General features: G+C 38.1%; 1 protein-coding gene across 24 annotated transcripts in view; it reads left to right on the top strand.

Annotated features, from left to right (window-relative positions):
- KCNMA1 (potassium calcium-activated channel subfamily M alpha 1) overlaps positions 1-23,549 on the top strand; it is an 871,895-nt gene that overhangs the window by 751,489 nt on the left and 96,857 nt on the right. For all 24 annotated transcript variants that reach the window (XM_034777732.1, XM_034777731.1, XM_034777723.1 and 21 more), the window contains one exon: positions 17,554-17,647. In XM_034777732.1, coding sequence (XP_034633623.1) covers positions 17,554-17,647 — 94 coding nt within the window. The remainder of the gene's footprint in view (positions 1-17,553; positions 17,648-23,549) is intronic.

Genomic DNA, 23,549 nt, shown 5'->3' with positions numbered 1-23,549 from the left:
CTATGTACTGTGTACACATTTACTTTAATATCTGCTAGCAAAAAAACAGTGATTCCTTCTGTATTATAAAATCCAAAGATTGCCTCTTTGGTATCAAATGCTATCTTTGTTTGCTATCTTTGTCTGGCCCTGCACTTAATGTCTTCTCACTTTGACTGTAAAGAGAGAGCGAATCAACAAGTTTTCCGCTATTCGGGAAAAAATTCTCTCCCTGGGGACAAAAACAAAGTTGATAAGCGCAATATAAGAATTTACATAGAATAGACTAGTCTAATCACATCTACTCTACAATACCCTTCCTGGCAATTCACCATTGCCGTGCACTTTGTGTGGCAAACCACTTACACTGCTTTGAACTGGTGTAAATGACTACAAAAGGTGGAGGGCAAAGGTGAATCAAGCCCAAGATCTAAAATGGATTTTCTTGGTCTTATATGATTCCATATTTCTTTATCTGCTATCACTGTGACATTTTATATGATGAAATATTGTTATTCTTATGACTAACTGGCACTGGCCCCTTCAGCATGTTTTTGATGTATTTATCAGTCCTGTGCATCCATGATTTACTGTCCCTGATCTAAAATACACCTGCAATCCTTAGTATTCCCTTAGCTGGGCTAAACATAAATTTGCTGCTTTCCTTAAGAGGATATCATTTTAATTCTTGCATAAGATCTCCCCACTTCCCCCGCCCTCCACACACACACGGTCTTTATTACAGTATCTTCTTTGGTACTCAATTATTTTTACTCCGTGAGTGCTTCCAGTTATCACCACCCCATACTGCCCTCTTCTTCTCCCCCTGTATTTTGGCTTTTCAGTCCAGTAGAACCATCACTGAAGAGATGAAGCATACCAATTTCAAGCCCGGATAGCATGGCGATAAATTGTCACCTTTGCTGTGGTTGCGGATCCCTGCCTGTGGTGTAGATAAACAGCATATTAAGTCATTCCACTCATTATAGTGGTATCACACCTTCAGATTTGTCTTGCTAGGGGGTACTATCATGACTTTTCCAGTTGTAATCCCAAGTACATTCTCTCCCAGTGGGGTGAAGATTAAATATTCAGTCATTGGATTCTGGATTTCTAGTGTTTCCATCTCTAGGACCAGATCAAGATCTAAAGCTTATTTTGATTGATGGCTTGATTCCTTTTGATACCGCAGTTCACTCACCCACAGTTGCACCAAGCACTCTCCTCCTCCCAAATAGGTCAGCAACTGGTTTTGAGTCAATACATCTCTAGTCTTAGGCATTTCTTGAGGAAATGCTTAAGCAGAACCTTTAGGCTTATGCAGCCCGCTCCAAGGTCCCACATATCCCTCAGAGAATATTGATATCCTTAAGGTTCTTCCCACAAGGAATTATAAAGTCTATAAGTATATAAAATAGCTTTCACCTGTCTTCAGCACACGATTCTTTGATCTGCCCTCTTCCACCTCCTCTAACAGGAGCAAATAAATACTGCAGAGCTAGAACTCCAAGCAACATGCTCTTGGAAGATGACTTTCTTGACAGCTGTCAGTGTCCCTTGAGAGCTGGATTTCTGGATACTTTCGGAATCTCACTCTCAAAACATCTGGCAGCAACACTCTAAACCTATTGGCATCCTGTGGCGTTTGCACTTCCTATAGATTACTTTTAGGGAGGAACCCTACCCACAAATCTCATTAAAGCTAGCATAGTTCCTTTCTTTGTGTTGGAAACAGCTGCTTCTTCCTGTTGACCTCCTGATCCCACTGAAATAAGTAGCAAAATTCCCATTCACTTCAGCGGGAGCAAGATCAGGACCTATGTAGTGGCCAAAGATCTTATATGGTTTCCTAATAGACTTCTGTTGTGTTGGTCTGGTCAGTCGTCTTTTCCCCATCTCGTGCTGCCTGCTCTGCAAATGAGCGTTTCTAAGTTTGAATACTCAGATACCTAACTCTCAGTGCTTACAGACCATATGGGCCTTTTCTAGCAGCTGTAACACTGAGAACTGAAGTGTTCTCTTAGGATCTGTCTAGACAGCCTGAGCTGCTAATTCAGTTCCATGGCAATCCTGTGCCCTGCCACAATTCCACACACACACACCGCCCCTTTCCTCTCCCACTCTTTCAATGCCTTGTTTTCAGGTTGGCCATATTACCACCTTGTCTCCTTCAATTCCTGATGCTCTTGGCCAAACTTTCACCCCAACTTGATTAATAAAACCAAACTCTTTTCCATGTAACACAGATTTTTAATGAACTTTCCTTCCTGAATCTGCTCCTTTTGAAGAGACATGACTTGGCCAGATAGTCTCACTCGTGCCCATGGCCAGTCGAATAAGCAGGTCTGAGTTCCTTGCATAACTGCAATAACAAAAGAAAAAATAATAATCCATTCTAATACTGTACTTTGGCAGTGGTTTCAGTATTATATTGTTTTTTGCTGTTTGCCATAGAGAGATGTAATCTCCATATTATAAAATTATGGTTAGCTTCCCATTAGATATATGTGAAATGACATCCATTTCCTTCATGTAACAACACTAAGTAGTCTGGTCCTACCCTCTGTAGGTACTTGAGTGTTATCAGTGTAATATTTTTGTTAGAGATCTAATCAGTGGGAATGTATAACAGTAATTTGTTATTTCACAGAGGCATCTTGATTCTGCTTTGTTTTTGTAAGAAAAATATGATCCCTGCTACACACATCCATCCTTTAGAGTACTTTTTCTGTTAGAGATCAAATCACCATTGTAAGTAACGTTGTCATTAGTTATCACCACTAGATTTCTTAGCTTACACTTTATTTTCCACTCTTAAGAAATTGTGAGCCTTTGCTCCCCCGCAACAATCAATTGTAGCCAAACTACTGTCTGCTTTGGCAGATGTTTTAGCATTAATTCGTTGTGCAGTTGCTTTTGCAGCTATAATCGGAGTTAGCTATCACATATCCATTTCTTATTATTATTGTGTTACTTTGCCTCCTCTCTTTTGCCATCGTTTACCTAAAAATGACATGCAGAACTTCTCTAATACTCCATAGCAGTGAATTATGTTCCAGCTCTACTTCGTGATTGCCATTTTTTTACTATGATTTTATAGATTTAATCTTAGTTATGTGTATCTTGGGTCTTCATTATATTAGTAAATTTACTAAATGACGCTTCTATTTTAGGTGTGTTTGTTTAGAAGACAACATAACTTCATAATACTGAAGTCTGTAAAATATATCACTGGAATCACTAATAAAGAGAGTGCTCTTTCTTAGCGGTATATTTTACTGATTTCTTCATGTTGTGAACTGTATTTAACTTTATTTCTGTAACCGATCAAGTCAACATATATAATAAGCTATTGATGGCAACTTAATCATTCCTTTTGATTTATTTGGATGTTTACTCAATGACTTATGGTGTTTTACGTATTAGAATTGGTCTGTCAACAATTAACATTCACTGCTTATGAAAGTCATACTTCAGGTAATGGAGTGTTATTAAACTGCAACCAATGTGCTAGAAATCTGTCTTCTGATAATAAAATTTCTATGTATAACAGCAACTGAGAAATACTGCTATATATTTATGCATAGATCCTAGAATAGCTGGGGAGTAAAACCACAGAGAGGCTTGAAACTCAGTACAGCCAGCAGATGGGGCTGCTAGCTTACAAATAAAATAACAACTGAGAAGGACCGAAGATCCTGTAAGTTTTTTAAAAAAATAGTTTAAGAAATACATTTTGTTTAGAGAAAAACAATTTCTAATATTTCAGATGCTACTTGGCAATTGTATAAAAGTACATGCAAGTTGAATATATGTTCAACATATGTATATGTACATAAAACAACAAGCCTATATGTATTATATAAACATGTACAGAAGCTTACACTTGGCTAATATACGTTTATGAAAAACACATATTATCCACACATGATTAAGAAAAAAATTATTAAGTCCTACATCCCAAAAGTGTTGCAGCTCAGCCTGAGCGCGCCCTGGAGTCATAGAGTTTGATCTTGCCCTATTCCACTTAAAGGGAGTTTTTCCATTGACTTGAATGAGAACAGGATCCTAGTGAGAAAGCCTGAGTGAAGTGTCAAGAAGCTTTCCTTATCCCTTGTTGCTGATGTGAACCATAGCATGGGAGTCTCTGTGAGATATAGTCATTTATCTGCCCTTCAATATGGCAACAAGGAGCTGCAGAAGGGGAAGGAAAAATTTGGGGTGGGAAACATGTTACTACAAAGGCAAAATCAGAGACTCTGGGGCACTGGGAAACTTTGGGGCAAGAACCGAGGCAGAGTTCTCTAAATAGAGATGTTTGAAAACAGACATGAAAATTTCCCTATATCTCAGGGCTTTGTCTAAAGTGCCTAAGGAAGGTAAGAGCACAAACCAATAAATCCCTTAAGTTCTCTTGAAACTCCCCATATTGAACGGTCTTGTACTGACAAGAGAATGGTAAGATGGTTTAATAGGACATATCCATTAAATTTGTTAAAGAAAACCCCCTCAGCACAAACAAGTTAAAGCATCCTTTAAATGAGACTGAAATAATCAGAGTAAATAAAAGGTTATTTCCTCAGTTTATAAATTCCAGAAGATATTGATTGGAATTTTACTGGAAATGTATATTTTAAAAAATAGATAAAAATTGACACTTGGCACCGGAAAACAAAGTAATGACTCTAATTAGGTTTCTCTAGGGTGAAATCTACACTTCCCTTTGCTCTTAGGAAGGAAACAATTTCATCCAGTGTCTAGATTAGATTTATAGGGCTCTGCTATGAAGAAGTAAGCATGTGAATATTGCAGAATCCCTTTCCTATGCACTACATAACCTTCTTTCCTGTCAAATGTGCTATACACAATAAACACAAGATTTCTCAATCTAGAGGAGTAAAGCAATCACCAAGGGCCCTGTTCTCATTTTTAGTTTAGTACTCGGCATACAAGTATATTATATTTTTCCCACTGAACTTTAATGTAGCTACACCACAGGCATTGATTTGGGTGTGGTTTAAGAGACTCATTTTAAATATAGGCTACTCTTTGTTTGGTTTTTGACCATGTAGGAACTACACTGGTCTTAACAATGATTGATCACTCTGCAGTGTATTCAGCCACACAGGGGCAACCTCCATTAATGTGTAGTTCACAAAAACAACAGGACAGATTCCTAGTACAGTTTGACAGAATGACATAATTGTAGTCTATTCTTGCTAATGCTGCTACTTTTTCCTCCATGTCCTCTGTAACTGGTGTCAAAACCCTCTCTTAGACAGTAGGTCAAAGGGTGCTATGCTTTGGCTTGTAACATATTAAGACAAGGACAATCTGTGCCAATGAACTAAACCCAGAACTATGGGTGTGGAAAAGCTTAACACTACAGTTTGCCCTACGATACTACTCTTAAGAAGGGACCCAAAAAAGACATGGCTTTTGGCTTAATATGTTTCACCTTAAAGGAACTGTCGGAGGACCACTCAAAAAGGAATGGCAATTTCCTTTATCGATACTGTATGTTTAAGAAGAAAAGCACAGAAGTAAAAAAATCATATTTATATTGTTTTATATTAAGAAGAAACCTCAGTGTATCCAGTACATCAAAGAAAGTGACCAATATCAACTTATCCTTATCACACATTCTTTTCATGTGCATTTAATCTCAAGGTACTTCACAAAGAGGGGTATTAATATGACTATCTTATATATAGGGAAATTGAGATACAGAGAAATTATTGGACCACTTACTTCCATGGGTGATGTGAGTGCTCAGCACAACTGAACATCAGGGCATATGGGACTTGATCAAGTTCTCATAATAAATCAGTGGTATAGCTGCAACTAAAATCCCAGATCTCTCAACTCCCGGTCACCAACTTGTAACCATTAAACCATCAAGCATCCCTTATCAAAAGCATCCCTTACCATGATGCTGTCAATCTCAGGCTTTGAGTGATCCACTTGCAGATTTCTCTCTGTCACTTTTGCTCCTTCCTATCATTTAAGGTACCAGGATAACATGACCCTATATAACACCGGTGTGTAAAATCTACTTGAGAGGATACTTACTCCCAATGTATCTGATTGGATAATTTGTGTTTCAGCATTATCTAGCTGCAGTGCCTTCTGTGCTTCTCTTCATTTTATTAGTCCTCTCAAAAGAGGTGGACCTGGAACAGAATGCCTGTAGGTGTTGAGGGAGTTCTGTTCTAATCCCTAGAACTTTGGCCCTTGTCTAATCATTCTTCTTTCCCCATCCCTATCTTAAAAGTCTTGGAATAAAAGCTCCTTTTTCAGACCCCAGTGATATTTCACATAGCCACGATGTGTGGAGAAGTCACGTGGACTGTTAAATCGAGAGAGGAAAATATCCTCTGGGTTTTTTTAACTTTTCATTCAACAGTTTGCCAATAACAGTTCAATGGCTTGAATAAATAGTTACAGAGTTAATAGTAAAATGAGAAGGCAATGTGGAATGGGGTATCTGAAAAATGGAGCTAAATGAATGGGAGAGGACTAAAATCTGAACCAAAAATAATACGTACAAGGTTCAGGAGAACCATAAATAAACCTGACTATAAATTAAAATTTGATTATGGATTTCACAAATTAGCTCTTAGTTTTTACTGTGTGCCTGTGTCGGGGGAAAGGGAGGATGGTTACTGCATACAGCAGTGCCATGTTGTACATCACTATGTCAGAACATACCATTTGCTGTACCGGGCCCATCAAGTCTGGTGTCCTTCCTCTGGCATTGTCCTATAGCCGAGGTCTGTATAGGCACTCAAGCAGTTGTGCAATGCTGTGCATGTATGTAAAGCTTTCTTCCTGTCCTGTTTCATCAGCTCACTCCCTGAAGCATGAAATATGAACAGCTTAATGCTCCAGATCTAAAGCCTACTAAGTTCAATAAAAATATTTTCTGTGATTTCCATGGGCTTTAATATGAACAGCCTTAACCTAATTCCTCACTTTGCTTTGCTGACATTATGGTAATAGAGAGTAGGAGTGATAACAACAGGTATCTGTGGGAAAGCATTGATAACATGCTGCCCTTGGATTAAACTGGAAAAGCAAGGAAAAATCAAAGCTCTACAGTTCCCTCAGAGGGTTACTGTATCCCTAAAGAAATATCTTAAAGGCTTCATGCAGTGTAAAATCTCAGCCTGGCCTTCTTTTTATCAAAAGACTAAGGTTAAACCAAGTGTCTTTACAGCATATCCTTCATTGTGCCAAAGTATGTACCTGCCTTACCCTAAAAGCCCATATATTTTAACTTTATCTTGGTTTAATAGAAGATCAGAGCAGCCATCTATAATACATAACAGGATTCTACCTACCAGCATTTCACACGTTGTGTTAACTGCTTATATAGAGCATTCAAGTTAAAAAAAAGAAAAAAATCTAGCTCTCATACAATCACTTTCGTGCTGTGAGAATTAGAAGAGGGAAGACCACTGTAGTGTTAATACAAAATTTAAACAGCAGATGCCTGCTTAAAAAAAAAAGTTGGAGTGATTCATTTGAAGGTCAATCAATTTTATATGCTTTTAGTCAAAAGATAAAAGCCTCCAAAAAAAACTAACCCCAAGTGACTGGCTCCTTGGGTCTTGTTGTTTCATAGAGAATACCTTATGAAAAGGTTCAAAGTGCATTCAGTATTTCCAGCCATTTGTAAAACATATAGAACCCTTACATGCCTGACATTCTTGGATCTTTATGTTTTCTTATCTTCTTGCACATGGCACAAACTGAAACTGATTGCCAGTAAGCCTCACCTGCTTTTATATTGGCAGCACTGTCCAATATGCCTGATATCTGTTTCCCTTTACACAAACAAAAAAAATTAAATGCATCTCCATGAATTTTGAAGACGTAGGCAACAAGGCTGCAATCCTTTCCTTTCATGCAGAATTACCATTTGAGACACCAAACAAATACTGCTCTGCAGTTTTCTGAAATTAATATTCTTGTATCTAGTCAGGCACCATTGCCTTGTAGTCTCTAGTCAATGATTTCATTGCATATGCTACTGAAAAAAAATCAAGCCATAATTATAAATTCATAAAATAAATAATTCATTGGTATAAAATGATTTTTAAAGGGATTTAATAAGATTTATTTTCCAGACAAATAACACAAATGTTCTGATTAAACCATGTTTCAGTGTATGTTAAACTCCAACCCAAACTGATTGGGTACGTTTTCTTTTTTGAAACTACCTTTGATAAGAAATACATTACAAACTCATCAGTTTAGCTTCCTGTTAACAAAGAGACAGCAGCCGTCTGGATTATTCTAGATCCGCAGTGAAACTGCCACACTATGTACGCTCAAACTAAAGCTGTGCAAGTTTGACAAGGGGCAGATGAATCCAGGAGTTATTGTGCAGGGGTTTAAGTCTATGCGGCAGCTGACGGTTGAAATAATCATCTATACATTGCTCTGAGCTAGCTGGGGAAAGGTTGAAGCTGTATATTTTCAACATATCTAGTCTAATGGTTAATCTGTTGTCTTGTACAGGGGGTGCTGGGTGGAATCACAGCAATAGCTGACAGTTTGGAGGAATTGCAGTGGGTATCTTCGGTTGCCTGATTCACAAAGTGGTAGGTAGAAAAATAAACAGGCTTGCAATTGAAAGAGGAAAGTCATGTTCACTGTCACTCAGACCAAAAGAATTTTGGTACCCAGAAGCTCAATCAACATATTGATTATTCGCATTCAGCAATAGGGAGCTCCATGTTGTTGTATTCCACAACCCCAGGAGTTTGAGGTACATAAAGCATGTTCATAAAGCATGCCAGATTACAGAATAACAGTGATTGCTGTGTTTGGTGATAAATGGGGAACTTGCTTAAGAGAAAAGGAAAGTTGAAAGGGGGGGGGGGGGGATCAACTAGTTATTCAAACCAGGGATTGGTAGACTGCTAAAAACTCCTTGTACTTCAAGTGCTGATGTGGTTTATCTGTATAGTGATGTAGTATCACCCTTTACAGAGATTAAGAGGATGTAGTATGGGTTAGAATGAAACCAAAAATGAGGTATCTGCAAGGTATCTGACAGCTGGCTGTGAGGGAAAATGCTATGTTAGATTCTGATGAAGCGATGGTATTGAAAGCCTAACAATTCCAATTGATCATTTTATTTTATTTTATTTTATTTTATTTTTGGTATTGTTTTGGTTTGTCGTCGTCGTCTTCTTTTAAACACATCTTTATCTCCCCTGCCAGGCAAATCACACTGAAGCCAGATCCAGCCATTTCTTTGAAAGAACTGTACTGGTAGTCTGCCTTGTTACATTTAAATTAAAGCTGAGAATAAAACAGGGAGTGCCATGGGCATGGAATTAAGCACATGGGCTGTTTTTAAAAACGTTCAGTATTTGCTGGTTATTGTTCAAATTAATTTGATTATAACAAATATAATGTATAGAAATAGAACATATAAATCTGCAGATATGATTTGATAATATAGTCTTTAGGCAAAACCTTGTATTTTCTTCCCAGGGTGCAGCTTGGCTGAGACCTTTTGTGAGGCTGCATGTTACTATCTTGAAAATAAACCTGTGTATAAATCAGTTGATACCTTGACATTTGATAGGCATTATTACCACTTAAGATAATGCTAGTAGGATTTCTGGTCAAGAGACGTACAGTGGTTGCCATAAATAGACATTTGCCTACAGTTACCACACAGATGTATTAGAGATGCTAGCTTCTTATGCTTAGATTAGGAAATATCACACTGTCTAATCCTGAGTGTGGTAAAGGTTGACTGACTTGTGATGACCATTCTGTATATCCCGGGTTTATCTACCCATTTTCTCTCATCCCCTGCCCTTCTGTCTGCAATCCTCAAAAATCCATTGATCTTCTCTACAAAAGACTGATTTATGGATCCATGGCAAAGGCCCTGTGTTTTTATAATTAGCAATGGTAACAGACACTACAGATGCGGTGGTCATCATCAGAGATGGAGCATTTGACTTTTAGCACTAAAATCACAGGCCTCTACTATTTGAGCTAATTTGGCTGTAAGTGAAAGGGGGTTGTTCTTTAATTCAAATGGTAGAGTCATTGGGGCTAACCACAAAATAAAGACTGATCACATATACACTACACTGGATGATGTTAGCTTGAAAATTATGCAGTGTTTCAGAGAAGAAAAGGCCCCAATACAAGTAGGTTGGGTGCCAAGCCTGCTGAAGCATAGAAGGTCTGTAATGACATACTTAGCTCTATATAATTAATAGTGATATTTTCCCCATATGTGTGTCACATCAAAATCAGTATTACGTCCATGCAATAGGTCCAAAACCCTAGCCAGATAAAAAATGAATTATGTAAATTAGAGATTTCAGCTTTTATTGTACAGCAGGGCACATTTTAAAACATATGTGCTTAATTCATGCACATAGAAGTATTTTTATGCACATACAGAGGTACTTGAATGTGCAAATATGGAATTGCACATGTAAAATTTAATTATGTGTGCAGCAGTAGTTAGCCATGAGGCTCAAATATATACTTTGTTCACAACATTGCTTCTTTATGTCTGTTCATGTATTTCAATATGTAAGTTAGGTGCCCTGTTTTTTGAAAATTTGGCCCCACAGGATTGTACATTTTGCCATGCTATCTAGACTAAAAATACCAAATCTGAATATCTCCCAGATGGACTTCTAGTCTGGTAATTTCTGTGTTTCTAGACGAATTAAATTAAAAATGGGAACTCTTTCACTTCTCCCTGGTTACTAAGTTTGTAATATTTATTTTGATGGTATAGTGGATAATCAGGGTATACGAGGTAGAGCTAGAAGTCATAAAGTGAATTTGAGCCAAGGAAAATCTAGGCTGAATATCAGAAGATAAATCCCTAATGATAAGATCTATATGGGCATTTATGCTACCCAGTAACATGGTATCTGAGCACCCAAGGCCTACTATGCCCTGGAATTGTCTCCCAAAAAAACCTGGGCTGGTCCTCACATGAGTTGATTGGAAAGGTTTGAGAAGCATATTGGTAGATTTTTCCCTCTCTCCTTTTTACTTCAAGTATTTTGATGCAAAATGGTAGTTTTTTATGGATTATTTTCACCATTATTGACTGTGAACAAAAATTGAAATGAGATAGTTGTATTTCAGAAAGTGTTCAAATAAGCACATGGCTCATTGGACCTGTGTAGAGAAGTAGGCTATGTGGATATTTTTTATTATTTGAAAATTTGTCACTGGATAAATTCCAGAAGTAGAAGCATAAGGTTTGAGAAATAGCAACAATCTGTCCAATGCAAGGCTGATGATTCCCTGAGAATTTATTCATTCAGTGTGGTACACAACGTTTTGTGTGTGATTTTAGTTAATCGAGGTCACAAATTGCCTTCCAGTAATTTAGGATCCCTTTGAAATCTTATCTATTAGTACTTGACCATATTTTATTAGTAGTAGCAAACAGTAGAAAAATACTGCAAGTTAGGTTCTGATCCAGCTTTCATTGATATAAATATTTTCATCCACATCAAAGGGAGTTGGATCAAGCCATTAATGTAGAGACCCTTCTCGGACTAATAGGTACTTCATTCAATTCACTGTGGTTGAATCTTGATGATCAGTGCATACTCAGTCTGTCATAGGTCATGTATGATAAGCTTTTTGGAATCAAGACAGAGTCCTTATTTCTTGGAAACAATTGGCAGGTATCTGAGTGCCGCATATGTATCCCATTTCCAGCTGACGGTAAACTGAGCAAAGAGGTCAAAAACATGTTGACCTCTGAAACTGCCTTTGAGCTACTGCTGCTTCACTTTTACTGGAGAATTTTGTAAACCAGTAGAAACAGGTGGAAATAGTGCTGCAAGATGAGCCTATATATTCCTCCCTCCAGACCTTTGTCACCTATGACAATGTAATAATGCAACATAGACCTTTACCAGCTCAAGGGTTTACTCACCTACTTTTCTATGATGTATGCAGTATTCTCGTAGCTGTGTTGGTCCCAGGATATTAGAGAGACAAGGTGGGTGGGATCATATCTCTTATTGGACCAACTTTTGTTGGTGAGAGAGAGACGCTTTTGAGCTTACACAGAGCTCTTCTTCAGGAAGCTCTGTGCAAGCTTGAAAGCTTGTCTCTCTCCAACAGAAGCTGGTCCAATATAAGATATGATCCCACCCCCACCTTGTCTCTCTGCTTTTACATCAGATTAAAACCAGCAATAGGAGATCATAGCTGCATAATTTTATTGCAAGGCTGACACATGTTTTACCCTGTCTTCTGCAGAAGGTTATATTCATTAAAGGTTTTATTTAATGTGTTGTTTTTGTTAAGTTTACCTTCCGCTCCTTAGAAAAGGAAAGATTAAGGCTGACAATTTCAAACTGAAACCACATTCAGGCACTTAAATTGGTTGGTCTTGTTTTTAGAGGTGCTGTGCATTGACCTTGGTGAAATTTGCCAGTACTGAGCTCCTCTGAAAATCAGGCCACTTTTATTTAGGTGCTTAAATATGGATTTAAGTCCATAACTGTAAGCACACAAGTTTGAAACTTTTGACCTTGCCTCTTTTCTGATTCCTTCTTTACTTTAATAGCAACAGAGTACTGTATCTTCCCTGACACTTTCAGCAGGTTCAAGGGAATAAACATCATAGACAAGCTAACAAATCTTGAGATCATTATCAACTTTTGGGAAATAGGCTTGGCTTCAAACACACTTACTTTAGGATTATTGCTTAAAGATGATGATAATATGGAATAATCCTTTTAAAAGGGTTGATTATATATATAGAAATATATAGAGAGAGAGCCATTTCTTGGAAATGTGAATAAGGCTGCAGATATAAACCTATACTTCAGCTACGGAAACTGATAGTTTAAGCTTTAAAGCTATAATTCCACATAATATTAAAATTGATTTATCCTGTGGTTTGAAACCTTTTTTTAATACACAAAACATTAATTTACATTTTTTCTTATTATTTAGAAGTAAAGAATGAAGCTAGATCAAGTTATCCAAAATGTTCATTTCAGTTCAAGAATGCAACTACTAATGCACTCGTTGGTGCCAAGCCCACTGAAGGAATCCCGGAACCTGTTCCACTTGTTAATAACCGTAAAGGGAGCCTCTTTCTACCCAACAATCCCTCGCTGCTGCACCTTAACTTGCTGAGCTCTGTTGAGCATGGAAAATCTACCTACTGTAGATTGCAAAGGGCACTCAGTTTGCCTGTAAAATACTGCTATCACCCTCAAAATCCTGGGTTGAACCAAGATCTCCGTAGGTAGCCCCTTAGTTGGATGCATAAGGCAGTACAGATTGGTTTGTGCATGGTTTTACAGTTTGAGTATTTTCAATGTGAAAATGACATTACTAATGCTCTGTTAAGTGCTTACAGATGTGGGTTTCTTGAGATGTGGTGATTAATAACTTAAACAAGATAGTAACTAATGTTTCTGGGTGGTTGATGTTTTATCTTTCTTATGTTTTATTTGCTTTCAAACACTTACATTCTAGACAATGAGTTTACTAGGTGTTCCATTTCATGAAGTATTTGGTAGCTGAAAGGTTGTTAGATAATCCAGCTCATTTTGGGGATCCACAAAAGGGAAGCACCCGTAAACTATGTTGTTAGTGACCTTGCAGAGGCAATGAAAGAGACTGATGTATTTAAAAAAATAGTAACAAAATAATAAAAGAAAAGTTATGAACTTGTCCAATGTTTCTGGAAGACATTTCCTTTATTTGGCTTAAAAACTAAATGAGGATAAAAGTCAAGTAATATGTTGTTACAGATGTTCGGCTCTGCATTAAGGCTGTTAAAATTACCAGCACATCTTAAATCAATTCACGGAACATTGTCTGGAGGTTATGTCATTGAAATAATGAATCCTTTTTACTCAAGAATAAGAAAACATGTTAGAACATCAGTGTAACTTCAAATTAAACTCCAGCATAAACCAGAATATCTGAAGCCTCATTAGACTTGCCTGACATTTTTCTAGCACTGAGTCTTCCCGAAGTGTAAAACTGTTAGATTCTGTGCCTATTAGACAAGCGAGCACTGGGTTGTTACAACAGTACATTAAGTGTTATACTTAGGGATGTGCAAAAACAAGTTTTTGAATTTTATGAGAACTCAAAGGCTGGATTGAGTTCACATTCTATAAAATTCTGTGTTGAATTCCTGAACTTGTCTATACTTTCGTGAAAGCTGGTAAAGAAGGTCTGCGTTAATATAGTATGACTATATTGTAATACAACTCCCACAGCATTAAATAAATTGAAAATATTAAAAATAGGGCCACATTCTCATTAGCAGAAGCAGTAGGTCAAATGTATAGCATTAGCGTTCAGTTGTTATATATCACAGCCTGTTACTCAAATACAGTTATCTTTCATGAAAGCGAGTAAATTTAAGATTCCCTTTTATTTTAATTTTTATTCCTCTCATGCAGAAACAGGAACCATGAAATGAAAATGATATTTTATAGCTTAACTAAAAGTTTTGCTAGATCTACTTTCTTTAAATATACAGGAAATTAATAGAATATATTAAAGCTAATAATTAAATATGGCTTATATCCTACTTGTGACTAAGAATCCACCTGTGAGTTAGCATTGCAACACTTTTGGGAACCAAGCCATAGGTAATGGTCTCCATTACACACCATTTGTATAGTTTCAGACAATTCTCACCTCCCCTTTTATCCCCCCCCAGTGCCACAGTGAAAATAAATGGCTCCCTTGCTTGAGCAAGGCATGGCTTTAGTACAGAAATGAGGTGTCTCCGAGGGCTTTGCTAATAGGTATTAACTTGTGAGCCATGTAACCCTAGAACATTGCAGGTGAACACAGACAGTAATACGGCATAAAGATGATGGGCACTTAATGAAGAAAAGAGCTTGTTTATTGTAGGTACAACACTAAAAGAAACTGTATACTTTGTCAGGAAATCCAGCTGTGGACATCGTCATTGTGGAAGGTAATAATAATAATAAGGCCTAGTTTTACAATTGGCCAGTATGATAGTAACATCTGGTAAGGCTGGAGAAAGCAAATGCTAGACCATGTAGGATGAAAGATCCTCATTGGACTTACCTTTTACATTTGAAACAGCAAGCATAACTCATTTTAACCACCCAAAGGCTTGGGAAAATACTTTTTTATAGCATTTTGCACTGTTAATAGAAATATTTCTTTATATAATATCATTACAGCTAGTCTATATCAAAATAAGACTTTACAAATGCTCCTACTGGGTACAGAGCTTCCTTATACTAGTGAAAAAGGTATAAAAATGCACTCCACTTGTACTATGTTACTGAATTTCTTATAAACGTTTTCTAGCCCCATGGGGGCACATTAATTTAGATGAACTTTGAGCTTTTATTTACTGGCAGAGAGAAACATATTATTTGTAGGTGATTTCTGCAAGCAACATTGTGCATGGTTATTTCCTTTAATCTCTTAAGTGGTGAGTCCATATGATTTGGACTGACTGTTTATATCAAATAAAGAACAAGGGAGTCCTGTGTATGCATTAAAAGCAAATTATTGCCTGTGTAGAATAGCATGTGAATAACTGTTTTTGACAGACAAGTTTAAAACAAGATTACACCGTTTTCCAGAGAATGACTTGCCAGAGAGTGTTATGGAACGAATAAAGAACCACACTTTATTATAAGTAGAGCTGGGCAGATACTGCTAAAAAAAATTTCGGAGAGTTTACAAACAACTGAATAGTGAAGTGATTAAGTTTTATTGCAACTAACTCTCCCAGAAAGTCGGTTTTAAATGTGCACATTTGAGTATTCGTTGAGGAAATGTTTACACTCTTAGCCAATCAAAGAACAGTAATTGCACTATGTGATTTATCTAACAAATCACAAGTAGGCAGTACAGCTAGAAATTTGAATGTCAAATATATAACAAATTTCACGATTATGCTATGGATTTCTAAAACAAAAAATGAAATAGTCAAATATTGAGGAAATTTCATATTCTTTATGGATGTTCTCTAAGCAGAAAAAATGGCTGAATTAGTCCAATAAATTATTTGTTGTAAGTTGATCATAGCTCAGTTCTAATTACAACTCCTTTTGTATCACTCTTTGAGGCTTTAAAAAAAAAAATCCAGGATTTGTTAGGCAATGCCAGGTCATTTAAGAAGACAGCAGTGTTGCCTTTCCAGTGTCCAGTCCTGTAATCTTGATGAAGGCAAAATGAAGTTCCATAACATACTCCGGAAAACAGACAGACATGACAAGCTAGAATGCGGGCTGCAAGAAAATAGTGTCAGAAGAGGATTGTAGCAGGAGGATATTGCTTAATTCATTCTCAGATAAATCTAGAGCAGGTGACATATGTCCAGGTCTGCTTTTTTTCTTCCTATATAGTTCATTGCAAATAGATTTTTTTTCCAGCCGCTGCTTGTGCACTGCTAATGTGTATTAAGCTCCTTTAATGTAGCTGCTACTACTAATCTCTTTCTTTTTATCTTTAAGGTAACAGCTACTTAGGCCTCAGTTACATTGTCTTCTAGTCTGTTTTTCAATTAACTATAGGATGGAAATGAAACTATTTTTCATTCTTGATATTACAGCATTAGTCTGAATTTGAGAAACCACCATTCACAGATGATTCTCTTTGATAGCAAACATAATACTTATGTGTGCTAATTATCAAGTACAGTAGCTGTCCTTTAAACAGTAATGATGACGGTTAATATTAACACACAACTTATTAGAAAACTGTGCTTGTTTAAAGCAAATAGTGTTGTTATAGGTAATCCACTGATGTACACTTTACAGTAATCGCAAGTGATTTTACATTTGGAAAATGATCTTTCATTTAAAATGCACTCTGTCCTCATTAAAAGATCCTTTGCTATAACACATCCTCTGTTATACAGGTACTATCCCCCACTTCCATTCAACCATACTCTGCTCATTCCTATTAAAACAGCTCCCCTTTGTGAGAAAGGTGGAGTGATGAGGTCTGAGTTGTGCTGGAGATCTGTGCACAATTGCAGGCAATGTTCACAATCCTGACTAACTGAAACATTAAACATCAAGGCATTGAATATTTTACATCTCTTCGTGAAGATTCTGTTGTCTGGCATGTGAGACGCAAGAACCAATTTGTATGTGGTTCATTAGCAAAAGCAGGCTGGCAGCTATTATGTTGGTATTTCAAATAGCACTTTATCTTTCTGTGTATATAGCAGAGCACTAATTCTACTCTTCAGTAGCACAGATTAATTGAAAATAACTCCGAGAATAACATAAATGCTGTTCCCTCCCACTTTTTTTTTGTTTTAAAAGTATGAAACCAATTTGAACTTCTGTGTTCAAAACCCTGGTTTTCTTCCCTTCTCCAGCTCCTCCTCCTCCAAATCAATCTCTGACTAACATATTTGATTTTTTTTAATTTATATTACTGTTGGGCCTAAAAAGTTAGTAATGAAGTATCAGTGCGTGAATGGACGTTGAGTGTGTGTTCTTTGCTATGTCACTTGTATTTCGTATAGCGCTTAGAGGGGTCCTTAATCTCATGAGTTGCCTCTATTTCCAGTTGAAGATGAACATCCGTCGACACTGTCACCCAAAAAAAAGCAGCGAAATGGAGGCATGAGAAATTCACCCAACTCCTCGCCCAAACTGATGAGGTAAGACTGTAAGAAACTCATATCTTTATCTTCTTTCCTTCCTCTACACATCCCCCTCCTCAAAAAGGGGTGGGGGGGTTGAAGAAAAAGGTTGTTAGATGGTTTCTGAAAGGCTGAAGTATTTATTCTGTCAGCTTGTCAGCAGTTAATGATAGAGCTGAAAAAAATTCTGTCATGAAAAACAGTTTGAAAAGCTGTTTGAAAAATACATAGGCTTTAAAGTCTTAGCTGTCACCCTGTCCTGTCCATGTGTAGTTCTTAAACAGCAGTGGCACTAATGATAGCACTAACCAATCAGAGGAACTCATGTGGTTAGTTTGCCTCAGGCAATTCTCTTTTTGTTGGAATCCCTCTGAGTACTGTTTTCTGTACTTAAGGCCATATGTGAGATGTATCATCACAATCAAAAATGAACCTGAATATTACCTTCCTTTTATCCTGTCGATTGAAATCAAATTTCTGTTAATTGATTTTGACTGATTAAAAAAAAAGTCTAATAATCCATGTACTTGCCAAAGCAAAGTTCAAAACTAATGCAATTTTACTCAGGCTAAAAGCAATATTAATTATGAAATACAGGGATTTTTTAAGAATAGTACCTACTCTGAAAGTGGATGATAAAAACATCTTTTGGTTGTTAATGAAATTTCCCCGCTGTTGTTGGACATATAGTATTTTACAATAAGGGAACCCTCAGATATTTAAGTCATTTCTTTCCATCAAATTTCTCTTTAAGCAAAGGTTCTCTGTAATTGGAATTGCAATTGGGACATTGTACTATATTGAAGCAATATAGCACTTTTATTCTACTTCTCTCTCTGCCTTACCCTTCTCCTGTTGTAGTCAATGAGTGCAGGATCAGGCATGCATCACTTAGCACCTTTCTCTGCTTACTGGAAGCAGCCATGTTCCTCTAACGGCTATGGATATAGCCAGATGATTTTCCCTCTCTACTTCAATCAGTGCAGTGGGAATTTCCTTAGCCAATTCAATAAGCATCCTTTTTCTGTTTATCGTTCCTACAATCTAGGGCATATTCAAGGGCATAACTTCTTTAAGTCTTCTTCATCTGTGTTTAGACTGCAGGACCAAAAGTGAGATTGATTCACTGAAGAAAATGCACCCAGCTGTGTCTTTTTTTTCCCCCCATTGACCATCTATTTCTGTTAAATGTATCGTTAAAAGTTCTTTGCCTTCCTGGTACCTCAGCCTTGCCTCTGTGACACTGATTTACATGCTTGTTTACAGTTTCTGAGGAAGAATAAAATGAGCATACTGCCAAGCTTCTCATTTTTATGACGCCAGTTGTCATGTTAGCATCATTTTCAATTTACTCACCTTTGGGTAATCTTCTTATCTGGCACTAACAGTTTTATCTGTTTAAAGTTTGAAAAATGTGGGAGCTTCCCCCTTCAGCCCCTAAATTTGGGGAAGTAAAACATTTTTTTAAAAAAAGAGAGCTGAAACATTTGTAGCTGAGTGCACTGTCCCTGTTTGCTATGTAAAGTATGCCTCATTTCTTTGATCTTGAGTAATAATAATTCTGGGGAGTTATACTGTTTTCATATGCTTCAAAGCTGTGTCAAAGTTTTGCTGCTTAAGGGTACTTCTTTATTCTACTGGCTCTTGGGTACTGAGATGACAGGTCCTCTGTACTAGGTGCAGGCTTTTTCAAGTCATAGCCTTCAGCAAAACATCAAATTACCAAATACAGGGTAACATACTTCTACACAAATGCCTTTCCTGTAGATATATTATACCATATATATTAAATACTTTAGTGTTACACGGTGCATTTTATGTGCAATAGAAAGTGATGGTTTGAGGTAGCCTTAGGGGTACTTTTTTTCCACAAGCAGAAAAAGCTAGTGTATACCCTATCAAGTATGGTTTTTACAGGACTTTCTGCCCGAAGGCCTTTGTAAATAAGTAATGATCAACAGATTGGCTGTGGGTTTTTGAAAAGCATGCCTGTGTCAGTTTGCATGATGGGGGGAAATTTTCAAAGTGGAGCCTGCTTTCATTGCCTGCCGAAGAGGGACTGAGGGAGAGTAGTCATCCCAAGCTCGAGCTGTCTGCTCAGTAGCACATCAGAATTGCTAAACGTGGGTCGAGCAATGAGTGGAGAACTTGCCAAGCCTCTGAATCCAGACTGTTTTCTTTCTCCTCTGTCTTGCTGCTGAATTTACTTACCCACCCTATGCCCCCCACCCTCACCCCTTTCCCATACCCCCTAGCCTTTCTGCCTTATATGTCAGGAACATAGTGGCAGACTGAATTGTAGCTCAGAGTTCTTAAACCTGAGAAAATGGAATGAATCGGAATAAATATCTATTTTCCTTGCAAGCTGTGCAGTGGTCAAATCCTCCTCTATGCACTGCAAGTTAGGCTCCATTGACTATTTTTTTAATACTTTCATGACTGAAATTGAAATTTCTTGACACCCCCTCCTCCCCCATCCCCCCGAAGTCTTTGGCTAATATCGATTAGAAGTATACAAAGTTTCCTCTTAGGTAAAAGCACTGTGATGTCCAAAGCTGATACTTCTAAAATATTTTTCTCCTAAGTTTTGATGAAAAGTACTTTGACAGGGCAGATAGGACCCACACTGGCCATAAGGAGGTTGAAGAGAGCCTGTGGGCCCCTGCCCGGCTAAACCTGCAGACAGTGTCACACATGGAGAAGTGAATTAAAAGGAGGAGACCCAGCCGAAGACGGACCAGGAAGGAGAGCAGAGTTGTGCTGCTTCCTCGGCGAGGGAAGCCTGGTTCCAGCCAAGAGCTTAAGACGGCTTGCTACCTAGATGAGCCATTTTGTGAATAGGATGAGTAGATCCAGGAAGATGGACAAGAAGGGACTAGCCACATGGAGACAACCCTGGAGCAGAAGGGCATGCTCTGACTGACGAATCCCCAGCTGACCCAGATTTTTAATTCTCTGTTTTCCTTTTTGTTTTGGACTCTTAACACCCCGGACAGTGTAGAACTCCAGTGTGCCTTAACCAGACCGTGGCTGTGGTCCTATGAGTGGTTACATCCAACTGTCAGGGCCCCCAGCAGGAAAGTCATGCCTTTAAGTCCATGGGGGTGGGGGCACTTAGATGACCCAGTTACATTGCATAAGCCAGCTCTTTTTCAGTTAACAGACTAGTCCATAAGATTCATTCCTGCTGTGCTGGGGATGAACAGTTGGAAGGAGTGAGCATATGGAGTAGGAAGAGTATGCATAAAATTCCATCTGAGAATTTAATCATAGCTCTATAGAATCACTTCCTGCTCAACCTTACAGGTAACATAGGGTCCAAAATTCTACAGCAATACTGTGTTTTTACTGTACAGAGGGCAAACCAGTGGAAGCTCATGCAAGGAAGAGGTCACTGTGCCTCCCTGTGTGCTGTGGGCAAAATACCCACGATAGCTCTTTCCACTGGAACACAAAGGATAAGAAGGGATGTGTTGTGAGCATGGCCATCAGGTGCATGAGCAGAGAGCTTTGGACAGTTCAACTAATTCTTAATTTGAAGTGAACCTAAGCTCAGATGTTTTTGAGGTTCACCCAGCACTATACAAATCCATATTACCTAATATGATGGAGAACACGAAAGCTCTAAAACTCTATTTTTACAATGCAAGAAGCAAACTAAATTACTAGCTGAAGTAAATAATTATGAAATTTGCAAATGTCCTATAGACACTAGAAATGTTTTAGATGTATATGCCGAGATCCAGGAAACTGAATATTATGCCAATATTATGCTAGTGTACATCCAGTGAAAGTCAGTGGAGTCACATTGATATAAAACTGGAGGTTTGTGCTGGCGAATCAGGAACAGAATACCTGTATCATAACACTGGGCATATACACTAATAGACTGGTAAACATTTAGACAATAAAATGAAAAACACATATTGAGCCAGATCCTAAGCTGCTGTAAATTGGCAGTTTAAAACAAAACAAAACAAAAACACCAAAAGAACAAACTCTAAAAGGGAAGAGAGCAGACTTCTTATAAAGACTTATCCTAGACCCGGTAAGACCTCCTATGACGCCGCCTCATAAAATGAAAAGGGAGAGTGCAGGGAAGGAAAAGGAAAGGAAAGAAACAATATACAGCAGAGTAACAATCACATAAGGCATATCGGGTTTTCCTTTTCATGAGACGTTTGCAGAAAGGAAATGTGGAAACATTTGGTGCCCCCAGGTCATTAACAGACATCAATTCACTTGCTCATCATCTCAGGGTCTCTTTTTTTTGTTGCACGTCCCTGGTGAATAACATGTTAAATGTGACCAGGCTGTCTCACCCACTGTATGTGGTAGCCAAGCTGGTCGAAAAGTAGCCCCTCTGGATTCAAGGGTGACCAGTAAAAATTTTGAAAAGTCCTGGACCCAAACCAACAAGCCACTTAAACTGTTGACAGGGTCCAAGTCCTCACTTAATGATTTGATAACTGCTGCTGCATGAGTGGAATGCACTGAGTAGCAGAAAATGTCAACCCAGCTGAGTCAAGCTACCTATTAATGTAAGAACAAATGGCATGTGACAGGGCCCAAGGGGCCTGAAGAGCAAACAAATAGTTTGTCCCTGTCCACTCTGAACTGAGTGGTATTCTTGACACAGGCCTCTAGACAAGTAGCATACTCAGCAAAGGGTCATTATCATTAGTGTCCCTGATCACATAAGAATCAGAGGCATCAGGTGAGTTTTCACTTGGTTACCAAGGAGAATTTCATAAGCCTTGAGGATTTTTCTTGATCCAAGATCCAGAAAAATACCCAGCCAAACAGTAAACTTGTTCAGAGACTGTCAAGGTCCAGCAAAGTGACATGGAAAAAGTCAACTTTTCTGCCGGGCTTCCAAAAACCTAGTGGGCCTGTTTATCTGATAAAAATAAATAGGAAAACATCCACAGTCTATTTTAATGATAAGACGTATGTTAATCTAGGCATAGCATGGGCAGTGGCTGTACAACATCCCCATTGCCGCTCCTCAGTGTCCGTCCCCCCAGCTATGTCTACACAACAAGCTAAGGGTGTGATTCCCCTGCTTACATACACATACCTAGCTCTCATCGAGCTAGTGCAAGTATAAATAGCAGTGTAGTCATAGTAACATGAGTAGTGGCAGCGGCAGCATGGCTTAGCTGAGCTGAATACATACTCATGGTGAGTACAGTCTCAATATGGCTAAGCTGTGCCGCTGCTGCTGCTGCTGCCAGGGCTATAGTGCTATTTATACTTGCACTCGCTCGATGAGAGCTAGCATGAGTATGTATGTGTGAGCAGGGGACTTGCACCCGTAGCTTGTTGTGTAGACGTAACCTCTTACACACACACTCTGTTCTACCAGTGCTATTCAGTGTTGACCTGCATTATCCCTGCCATTCCAGTTGAGATGCTTAGTTATTTGTGTCTGTACCAAATAAAGCAGTAGTGGGGTTTTATGGGGACACCTGTCAATTAAGAACTAGTGAAATGAGTTTACTCATCTTTACCTTGTGACTTAAGTTAGATATGAATCCCAGGTCTGCAGAAGTGAAAGTTTACTGTGTTAACCATAATAATGGCTTACATTTATATAGTACCTTTCATCTTTAAGAATCCCAAAGCACTTTATAAACTTTGCAAGTACTATAGTGTATGTACAAGAATCACTTGACACTGCACTAATATGCAAGCCATTTCTAAGGTTGTTTAACAGCATAAACCAACTCCATGCAACCATTTAGGAATCCATTATATTAAGAAGCAACAGAGGGTCCTGTGGCACCTTTAAGACTAACAGAAGTATTGGGAGCATAAGCTTTCGTGGGTAAGAACCTCACTTCTTCAGATGCAAGAAGTGAGGTTCTTACCCACGAAAGCTTATGCTCCCAATACTTCTGTTAGTCTTAAAGGTGCC

Source organism: Trachemys scripta, chromosome 7 (assembly GCF_013100865.1).
Source record: "Trachemys scripta elegans isolate TJP31775 chromosome 7, CAS_Tse_1.0, whole genome shotgun sequence".
NCBI classification, from domain to species: domain Eukaryota; kingdom Metazoa; phylum Chordata; order Testudines; family Emydidae; genus Trachemys; species Trachemys scripta.
Note: the sequence above shows the minus strand (reverse complement) of the source record. Positions and strands in the feature narration are given on the sequence as shown.